This window comes from Syngnathus scovelli, chromosome 11, assembly GCF_024217435.2.
Source record: "Syngnathus scovelli strain Florida chromosome 11, RoL_Ssco_1.2, whole genome shotgun sequence".
Lineage (NCBI taxonomy): Eukaryota > Metazoa > Chordata > Actinopteri > Syngnathiformes > Syngnathidae > Syngnathus > Syngnathus scovelli.
In genome coordinates this window covers 12,054,210-12,064,923 of record NC_090857.1, presented here as the reverse complement: position 1 = coordinate 12,064,923, position 10,714 = coordinate 12,054,210, and the positions used below count along the sequence as shown (strand labels likewise).

The following is a 10,714-nucleotide window of genomic DNA, read 5'->3' as shown; positions in this document are numbered from 1 at the left end:
TTAGGTGGAAAAAAATATGAGTGACACTGAGTGAAATATAAAGCAGGATAACGTTTTATTTTATTCATAGACCATGAAAGAAAATACGTCAAAGTACAATTTAAGGCACATCCTCTTCCTTTAATCCTTTGAAGCTTGAGGTATGAAATAGATGACAGAAAATTCAGAATCTTTGAAAACAGAGCCTTTATTTGTCCCTTTGAGCACAAACAAGAAAATGAAGGAAAATCTACTTCCTCATGTGACTTATGATTTGTATCGTTTAAATCTGCTTACAATGCCTAAAAATCTTGATTACATTATAAGCTAATACATAATAAACAATAAAACATTTTAAGAGCTTACATAATACTTTTATATACTTATATGTGAGGTTTGATAAATCACATTGGTAACAAAATATTATTCTTTGACTCCAGAGAAGTTGGCAAAATTCAGGGTGCAAAACATGGCACATTTGCTAAAATACTGCCACCTAGTGACTTATGTGGAGACTTGCAGTCTACCTGATCGACGAGGCTCCAAGTTCTCTAACAGTATTTGGAGACCTGTATGTTTATGACTCCTATAATTCTCAACAAATAACGAGATTGTACAAAAAGTAATTTACAATCAAAGTCACCAAACTCCTGCTTGTACCAAGAAACTCGTAATTCGTATTACATCACCACCATAGGAACAGTACTCCGTCGTAACGTGTACTGTCAGTGTCCAAATAAAGTGGGACGTAACAATAGTCAATCAAAGCAACTTAATGAAGAGTTTGTGGAAATAACAGTGACGATGTTACCCCGATTCGGGCACCACCAGTGGAGGCATATTGCTTTGCGTGCTGCAGCATGGGGTTTCCCGGCGATGACTGCAGGGTCGCCGCGCCCATCTCAACGTTCGATGGCTGGCCGAGAGTGTTTCTTGGTCGGCAAAGGGCACGCGTTAAACTCGGCATAGTGGCGGGGGCGCTGTGTTATAGTGGTTAAGTAGTGCTAACGAACTTTGAATCTTCGCCTTTTTTTTTTTTGGGTCTGCCTTTGTTCTGTGCAAGGCTTGTGGGTGTGATCCCCCCCTCTCTTTTCTCCCTCCTCCCTCCCTCATCTCCGGTTGGTCGACTGTTGGGCTCGCTGCTTCCTCGGCAAAGCGACGCTAGCTGGGGCTGGCTAGTTCTTGAGCTAGCGGTGGGGGCTCTTCGCTGATTTTCGTGGGCTCGTCTCTTTTCCCGGTCAATGCCAAAAAACACATTGACTCAGGTAAGGCGATATAGAGCGACTGCATTGCTGTTTTGATCACCCCCTAATCATGTCGCGCGTGGTTGTGTATAATGGCCGAATTAAGCCGCTCGGGGGTGGGGTAGCGTTAGCTTTAGCCTTTTAGCCATTTAAGTCAGCTGCTGTTTCAACATAAGTGCCCCCAAAGGAGTTACAATGACTAATATAACCCGTATACTATATTTGTTTACATAGAAACGCCTCAAGATTTCATATTTTCCATAATGGAGTGTACCGTTAACCAGCCCAGGCTCGGTGTCACCCATGGCCGAACCGAGGGCTCTATCTACTTCTCCCCCCCCCCTTCCTACAAGAATAATTCAAACTATATAGAGTGAGAACTACCCTACAACGTTGACTATTTATAACTCATGCCGTTTTCTTGCAGAAGCAGTGATTTATGTCTGTGCGCGCGCGCAGCCGTGTGTGTACATATATACATTAAAATAAATATAGCTACATGCATAATTATGCACAGTTGTCTACGATCAGACTGGGTTCTGCTCGAACATAGTTCCAAATAATACTGTAGGTTTCCGAATTAGTTGTGCTTATTTGTTGGAGATGCTATTTACGAGGAGATAAGTGACTAAATTGGAGCGCTGTGTATCACTGGAGATTCGTCGAGGCGTAATGATTGTGAGTTGCGGCGTTACCACCCTTTTTTGTGTTAGAAGTTAGCATCTCGGCTACAATCTTGCGCTTTCGAAGTCGGATGCAAGTTCAATTATTCTTCCAACTAAACATGTTAAAAAGAGAAATGCGGGCTTGTGTGCCCGGGTTGGTGGAAGGCAAAAGCAGGGCCGTATTCGCTGCCCAGCCCGACCTTGCACATTTCGAGAAGAGACCCGCAAAATAAGCACCGCGACGGTCCTTATCGAATCAAGTGAACACCGAGTGCTTTAACAAGATTGTTTAGTGTGCAAGTAAGTGGATTTAAACAGGGCCAGTGGCCTTGCCAGAACCCTTTCATAGAAGCGTCTCCTCCCAGCACTAGCGTTTTGCAAGGCGCTGTAATTGCGGAAGAAGGGGAAACCTTTTTTTTTTTTTTTTTTTGCAATGCGCTCGAATTCGAGCGTGTGCAAATTCTAAAAAAGGCACAAGTTTATTGTATGTTGAGGTGATTTGGAACGATGGGTGCAGTTGCTATCCTCTCTGCTCTGCCCTGCCTGCAGGCCGCCCCACTTAAAACGAGCTACATGCTAAGCTAACTAGCGGACAGACAGTCCAGTGGGGAAAGGCAAGATGGCGTTTAGCTGCATCTTCTCTGATAGCACTGCAAGTCGTATTGCACTACAACCGTATGCCGTGTTAGCAGTAGAGTTTCCAACTTGGTATTTGAATAAATCCTCGCAGGTTTAGTAATGTAGCTCGCCTACTCTTGACACATTTGAATAGACAGTTATCCTGCAGCTATGTAAATGCATGCAAACAATCCCAGTTGTAGGTAAATCACTGTTGTGCACATGCTGGGGCCCAGATCAAGTGTTATTGTTTAACTGTACAAAAATGAACGAAAGAAAAGAAAAAAGTCTCTAGGTGCACAAACATTGACAATTTGATTTTTCATAATTAAATAAATTAAGAAGGCCAAGTGGGAATGATGTAATGGCTATATCGCTGTTGGCCTAATCCAGGCAATTGTCATAAGCGGGTTGTGGGTAAAAGAATTAAGATCAAAATCATCTTTTTTATGAATGGAAAAGCATATTTCCACTGCCCCACTTATCTTCGCCAGCTGTTTGTGTTAGTGGACATGGATAGGATTACACGCTCATTGACTGAGGATTTGAGCTCTTTGGGATTAAGGACTTTGAGCAGTGATATTACTCGTTATGATCCCCCCGACCCCGCCCTCATTCTATGATTCAGCTTCAGCTCATTTAAACTGTCATTATTTAATGTGCTTTTACTTGACATTTGTACCACTCAGTTACTGAGCAGACACATTTAAACTGGTGAGCAGCAACTGAGTTTCCAACTCCAAGCTGTTTACTAGCACTCATTGTTTATCAGGCAGTCAGCTGACCCTGATCAGGCGCTTGCTTGGTAAAGGAGAAGTGATGAGGCAGAGGAAGTGCAAGCATCTACCGAGGTCAATGGGGAAATAATACATGTACACAGTACTGTGCAAAGTCTTAAGCCACCACTTGCATTCATTATGTACTCTTTTCACAGAATTTTTGAAATATACACTATTTGTCTATCTTCAATCTAATTTATTTTATATCTCTATCTGCTGATCTATTTGATCTAACTATAATGGTCCCTCCTGTTTATCCAGCAATGAATTTGCGGGCGTACTGGAGCCCATCTCAGCAGTCTTTGAGCGGTAGGCGGGGTACACTCTGAACTGGTCGCCAGCCAATCGCAAGCACACAAAGATAAACAACCATTCACTCACAATCGCACCTACGGGCTATGATCGGCCTACCACACGTGTCTTTGGGATGTAGGAGGAAACCGGAGTACCCGGAAAAACTTTTAAAAATCATTCTTCATAAACCAAGAAGTAGCCTGCTAACTTGTGAAAATTAGGACAAACGCAAAAAATGTGAATGACTTGCACAATACTGTATTTCTATAAAACACATCGTTTCACATTAAATGAATACTAAAATTGTATTTACCAGTTGAATGGAAGCCCTCCATTTTGTTTATGGACAAAATCTTAAATAATAATATAATAATAATAAGTGTGACTTAGTCGTTAATATATATTCCTCAATATAATTCATTTAAATGTAAATCGTAGACCCGGTATACTTTTGAGTCAAATTGACATTCAAATATTAGTTATGACTTCCACACTATCGTTTTCAAGGTGATGAAGGTGTTCTGTCATCTATGTGTGACAATCTCATTCCATGACACGGTTATTATAAGATTAATGGGTGTAAGAGGATGATTGTGGGACAACGGCCAACCAATCAGACTTGACACCAGCCACAAAACTATTAAATGTTGCCCTAAAATGTCAAGGAACACTCAGAAACGCTGCAGGTAAGGTGACACATTGCTTGGCAATTTGTGGTTTGTTGTAATTATTATTTTGTCAACTGTAAAGTAATTTGGATCTCATTTGGGTAATATTTGAATTTGTTATCAAATACTAATTAGGCTTTTATTTGATTTTTAGTCGAATGAATTGTGAACTTTGAGAATAATTGTCAATTTTTGTCTATGTGAGGCCCTTTGAGACTGTTTGTGATTTAGGGCTATACAAATTGACTTGACTTGACTTGACTTGACTTGAACAAAATCGTAGTTGATTAGTAGTTGGGTGTAGTCCAGGAAGAAACCATTAGTTTATTTATTTATTTCTCTCGGCAATTCATACCCATTGCCATTTGTGTTACTCTTAGTGCATTTTGGTGACCCAAGTTGGGAAGGTTTGACCATTTTAGCTGTTGTCTTCTGGCTGTTGTCCGACAGAATAGAGGCGATTAGTCCGGCTCCATTTTCAAACTCTTAAATGTCATCCGCTTCCTAATGTACTTCTCTTTGAATAATTTATATGATCGATCCAAGTGTGCAAAATGTTGCTCGCAATCATGTCGCCGCCATGTTAATGTTGCACTATCTTGGCAAAAGTGGCTCTTAATTGCTACGACTGGATCTTTTGGGTTGACAATTCAATGCCGAGTTGTTCCAGTCTTGTATAATAAAGGAGTGATATGCATCGTGGGAATACAGCCGGTTTCTTGTGTCTTAATATTCATGTAAATGGGTTATTGATTACTTGGCAAACATTGGGAGTATCCCTGGGATTGAGGTCAAATGGATGATGGCTACTTTTCCATATCAGTCAGACATTCAATAGGATTTGCCTGGCTGAACTGTACGTCTTGTTCTTGCATCAGCGTCTTAGGCCTGTTAGGGGTTGTGTCTGAGTTTGAGAGACACTTTACTCAACTGTGTTTTAGGGTTGTCACCATGATAAAATGTCAAGCTCGATGTCGATACCCAGGAAGATACATTTTTCATACTGCGTCGATTAAAAAAAACAAGGCATAAAAAAATAACATGAAAAACAGAACAGCAGATAGTCGCTTAAATAAATGATTAAATAATCAGAAAATGTAAAAAAAAAAAGATAATCGATCATTGATACTTTTTACAACCCCGCTGTATTTGTTTGAATTAATGGGCCACTTTTCTTTTCGTAGATCAAGTGCCCCAATAGCTGGAGAGAGGTAACTGAAAAAGAAGACTAAAATGAGTGAACTGGATCAGTTACGCCAAGAGGCTGAGCAGCTCAAAAATCAAATCAGAGTGAGTTGAATACTTATTTTTTGCTCTGTCATGCAATTAAAATGAGAATGGTCTGATTCTAATTTCTTTATTATTACAGGATGCCAGGAAAGCATGTGCAGATGCCACGCTATCACAGGTAAATCCCACATTACCATCTCCACGAAACACAGAGCCTTTTTTTTAGCTGAGTTTTACAAAGTCAGAGACGACATCACACAAATCGCCACTTGTGCTTGCTCCCCTGAAAGTGTGTTGCGCTTTGATGACCTACAGCATACACACAAATTTCGTCACTGACAATTGCAACCAACAATGTCTGTCTTAGTTCTAAGACTGACCTTCAAAATGCAGCACAAGAACGAAAGTCCTAAATTGTAGAGGAAGAACTATCAGACGCTAAACTTATCTGGTGATTGTATTGTGGTGGGAAACTCTTGTCCTTACCATTTTTATTGCGTCAATTACTTCTGAGGCGTATTATACAAACACTCAACACAACCAGTTGCTCCTCCGGTATTTGCAACTGTTTGCTTCGGTCCTTGGATATGGTTTTCTCTAAGTCTTAACAGGAGACAACAATAGGAAACAATGTTTGATGGATATTGAAGCCAGCTAACTGTGCATTGCAACTTTAAGAAAACAGCACTGACCATTTTTTTGTGTTAAAAAAAACAAACGGATGGTGTCTTGTTTTTCAGATTACGGCTAACATTGATCCCGTCGGGCGGATTCAGATGCGTACAAGACGAACGCTGCGGGGTCATCTGGCCAAAATCTATGCCATGCACTGGGGAACAGATTCCAGGTATGTACCTTCTGTGTGGACGCCATTTAATGTTGGCACTCTACCAAAATGTATGACAAAAGTAATTTATTTATATTTCTATACCTGTCTTTTTCAGGCTTTTGGTCAGTGCTTCTCAGGATGGCAAACTAATTATTTGGGACAGCTATACCACAAACAAGGCAAGTTAATTTTATGATTCCATCCCAAGATATGTTGTTGGTCTCCAGATGTGTTTTTTTCAAACATGTGCTGTCATCTCCTGTTGTAGGTCCATGCCATTCCACTTCGTTCTTCCTGGGTCATGACGTGCGCATATGCACCTTCAGGAAATTACGTGGCCTGCGGCGGCTTAGACAACATCTGTTCCATTTACAACCTGAAAACCCGCGAGGGCAACGTACGCGTGAGCCGCGAGCTTGCCGGACATACAGGTATTGGCTTTGGTTGTTATTTTTATCACTGCGCACCGTGATTTCATTTCATTTACTCTTGAATGTGATGAGTGTGAAATGTGAGCCTGTTTTGACATTTTGACCTTCTGTTGTTTGAATGGCAACAAATGTTAACCTGGTTGCAAATCACTATTTGGGTGTGGTTACAACTCAAGGAAATCTAAATTATATGAGACATTTTATAACCAAGTTGTTTTGCGGGTTAACTGGCCCGTCCGTCTTCAAGGTAAATACATTGAAATAGTCTAAAGTATTTTTTCCACTATAAAACTTGTTCTGTTTTGCTTTAAACTGGTAATTAAAAAGTAAAGTTATGAATATTTACAAATGTTCATAAGTAGTACTATTTTTGTATAAAATGGCAGAGCAGCCAAGCCAAGTTTGTTTGAAGAACAAGCAAATATTTAGATGACTGACCTGGCGCTTGCCTCCATTTTAGGATACCTTTCCTGCTGTCGTTTTCTTGATGACAACCAGATTGTTACAAGCTCGGGAGACACCACCTGGTAAGGGAAAGCACAGTGCTTTATTTGCCATTTTCCAATGCGAGAGAACATAACAGGTATTTGCCACGTGACAGTGCACTTTGGGACATTGAAACCGGGCAGCAGACAACCACATTCGCCGGGCACACAGGCGACGTGATGAGCCTCTCTCTGGCCCCGGATTCCCGATTATTTGTCTCCGGTGCCTGTGACGCTTCGGCCAAACTCTGGGATGTGCGAGAGGGCATGTGCAGACAGACCTTTACTGGCCATGAGTCTGACATCAATGCCATCTGTGTAAGTCGACAGCCATTTTTCCATAAGTAACTTGCGTTACCCAAAGGTTACATTCCATTCTGGGTTCATCCTCCATTTCACCTGAGAGGCAAATATTTTTCTTTTTTTTTTGTGAGTAGTGTATATTGTTGTGACGGTCCAATGTTTTGCGTTACAGTTCTTCCCCAATGGCAACGCCTTTGCCACTGGCTCGGATGACGCCACCTGCAGGCTGTTTGACCTGCGCGCCGATCAGGAATTAATGATCTACTCTCACGATAACATCATCTGTGGCATCACCTCAGTGGCGTTCTCCAAAAGCGGCCGTCTGCTCCTGGCCGGATATGACGATTTTAACTGCAACGTGTGGGACACACTAAAGGCCGACCGTGCCGGTGAGTCCAACCTATTTTTATTTTTTTTTATGTTTGCTGAAGCATTGTCTCTGCTGGTCCAATGGCGTCCAGCTTTTGTTGTTACCATGACAAGTGGCGGAGGCTGAACCTTGCAACTCAAGTGGCTTGTATTTAAGGGAGCAGAGCCTAATTAGTGTGTGTGTGAAGGGGGTGTGTGCCTATTGGCCAAAAGTATTTTCACTCATGGTTGCAGTAGTTCAGCGATTTAAAAGTTAGTGCTCCATAATATGTCCTCTTGAAGGGTTTATGAATTTATTTTGACCTTTCTAGGTGTGTTGGCTGGCCATGACAACCGTGTGAGCTGTCTGGGCGTGACTGATGATGGCATGGCAGTTGCCACAGGATCCTGGGACAGCTTCCTGAAGATCTGGAATTGAAGCCTGAAGGTTATTCCCCCCCCCCCCATTCACTAATACCAACGTGTATGATGATAGACCTATGTTGCAAATATGATTTAATTGATGGGCTAATTATAATACTCAATTCAAAATATATTTGATACCTGCGGCCCTATTAATGGTATTTGTGCAAATAAACTCCTTACCTCCATTAATCATCTTGACTCCTCACGACTGCATAAATGTAGGTTAAAGATACACGTTCCGTTACAACTCGTAAGAAAACGTTATCGTAAACGGGACCCCCCCTGTCCAATATGGATCAAAAAGCGAAAGGCTTTTGACATTTTTGCGGTTGTTTTACATTTGCCTCTCGTCTTTACTCCCTAGATGTCCTTTTAACTCCAAAGCCGACTGGAAGACCATTACAACTTCAGAATGTTCACAACATCTTCTTCAACACTGTTTAAAACTGACTTGGACACCACAAAAAAAAAAATGTCGAAGGGAATAACAATCCTTTCCTACACAAAGAAGAGCACAATTGTCTTATCACCTAATTAAAGAAAGGATCTCGTGTGGTATCAAATCAGAAACTTGTGCATTCCTTCTCGGACCATTTCATGTTACCTTGAAAGAAAGGGGGAAAAACAACACTATCATCCCATTCAAACGTGTGTCTTGAAAGCAAATGGAGTGTAATTGTACAAATTATTTAACTTTTTTTTTTTTTTTTTTTTTTTTAAAGAATTCTATTCTGACGGTTTGTTACTCTCAATGGCTTTTTTTGGGGGGGGCATATTTCTTTTGTGGTTTTAGATATGTTTGAATGACATCTTGTCCTTTCTAATCCAGTTAAATCACATGATGAGCAACGAGATAAAAACGTGAAAAAATACAAAAAAAAAAAAACGCTTGGATCATATTACACGAGCAGCTTTTCCAAAATGTTTGTATTTATATACTAGCAGTTTTTTTGTTTATCTTCTCATCACAGCCTTTTGCACATGAAGCTTTGCCTCTCAACTAATATGATGTTAACTAACCAAGCACATGCTCTAAGTTATGAATGCTCATTCCAGTACAAAAAGGAGTTATTAAGAGTAACATTGTCCAGTTATCACCCCCCCTCGTAATTATTGTACATGCCTTTCAATTTGGGTGGGAAGAAACTGTGTGACAAGGCAGGTGCTGAGATTATTTGGGGCAGTAGTTGTATTTTAAATAAGAATTGGGGTGGTTGGGAGGGTTTAGGGCCTTGTGTTTAATATCACCTTTTTTGAGAGAAACACCTCACCTGAATAAATAGACACTTCCTTTGCTTGGGACTGCAGCTGCAACTCTGTGAATGAAATGTACGGAAAAAAAATCAATGTCTGAAAAAAAAAAAATGGTCTGATGTTTTTAAGTTGAGACATTAAATTTTGTCTTACACGACTTAATTTAGATGTGCATGCTGTAGACTTGCTTTCAGTGGTGCTAAAAATAATAAAAATTTTAAAAACGTCCTAGATTTTTTTTCTTTTCTTCATGGTTTCTGAAAAAGACCTTAACCTTATTGATTGAACCTAATCTAAATCATTTTTTTGGGCACTGACTCTGCATACTAATAACTGGTAATGCTATGCACCAGTGTAAGCAAGAGGCCACACACCTTGTGTCAAATATGCTTACCAATTCCTCTTGATGCCAATTTTTAAGAATATAACAATCATTGTGATAGTTCTATCCTTGGCAAGCTTCTTTTTCTCTCCTTCAAATCATCACTAAATGAAACAGTGTCCATATTGCATTTTTTTTCTATTTTTCTTTTGGTCTTATATTGAAAAAGCAGAACATCTGAATGACAACATTTCACTGTATACAGAAGCACTTTTGTGACATTCTCACTCTTTTCCTTTCTCTGCAAAGATGTACTTCAATAAATGTGATGTATTTTTGTGTGTGGCCACAAGTGAAAATGCGATTCAACTCCAGATGGATTTTCCTGCTCACCCACCTTCTTTCCACGACTATACTAGAGCTCTGCACCCTTATGTAGCGTTCCACTTTTTTTGTATTTCCTTTCAGTCTGTTGGTGTTCCACGGTGAGTTGGATGCAAGATAGATACTGTACTAAACTGTACTGTTATTGATTGAAGATGTAATAAAAGCTGTTTGAGAGTTATCTTGCCGTTTTGGAGTCTGTTTTTGCACTTTCATAGACCCATTTGACATAATATACTTGATTAACGTTTGATCGACAGCCAATTGGCAGTTGGGGTGGTGGGCTCGCTGACGAGGCACCTTGGTTGATTGATATTGTACTACGATAGCTAGCGAATGATTCGGTGAACGATTCTTTTGAACGAATCTTTTGAGTGAACTGATTCTAAAGATTCAGTTCACTGAAAAGAACTACAATACACATCACTAATGCGAATCGTCGGCCATCTTTGGAG

The 10,714-nt window shown here is 40.4% G+C and overlaps 1 protein-coding gene across 2 annotated transcripts; it reads left to right on the top strand.

Moving 5' to 3' along the window:
- Positions 1-855: 855 nt before the first annotated feature.
- Positions 856-10,440, top strand: gnb1b (guanine nucleotide binding protein (G protein), beta polypeptide 1b). Of its 2 annotated transcripts, none has more exons than XM_049733460.2 (11): positions 856-1,244; positions 5,432-5,537; positions 5,617-5,655; positions 6,218-6,324; positions 6,422-6,485; positions 6,575-6,737; positions 7,198-7,264; positions 7,339-7,540; positions 7,698-7,914; positions 8,206-8,321; positions 8,664-10,440. In XM_049733460.2, the coding sequence occupies exons 2-10, from the start codon at positions 5,481-5,483 to the stop codon at positions 8,310-8,312; spliced, it is 1,023 nt and encodes a 340-aa protein (XP_049589417.1). In that variant the 5' UTR covers positions 856-1,244; positions 5,432-5,480; the 3' UTR covers positions 8,313-8,321; positions 8,664-10,440. The 2 variants fall into 2 exon arrangements, with proteins under 2 accessions (XP_049589417.1, XP_068508398.1); XM_068652297.1 differs by lacking the exon at positions 856-1,244 and adding an exon at positions 1,879-1,901.
- Positions 10,441-10,714: the final 274 nt, after the last annotated feature.

Excerpts from the sequence above, each read along its gene's own strand:
- gnb1b (XM_049733460.2), top strand. The coding sequence starts at position 5,481 with ATGAGTGAACTGGATCAGTTACGCCAAGAGGCTGAGCAGCTCAAAAAT. Across the intron at positions 6,486-6,574 it reads ACAGCTATACCACAAACAAG|GTCCATGCCATTCCACTTCG; the intron begins GCAAGTTAATTT and ends CTCCTGTTGTAG. Across the intron at positions 6,738-7,197 it reads CGAGCTTGCCGGACATACAG|GATACCTTTCCTGCTGTCGT; the intron begins GTATTGGCTTTG and ends CCTCCATTTTAG.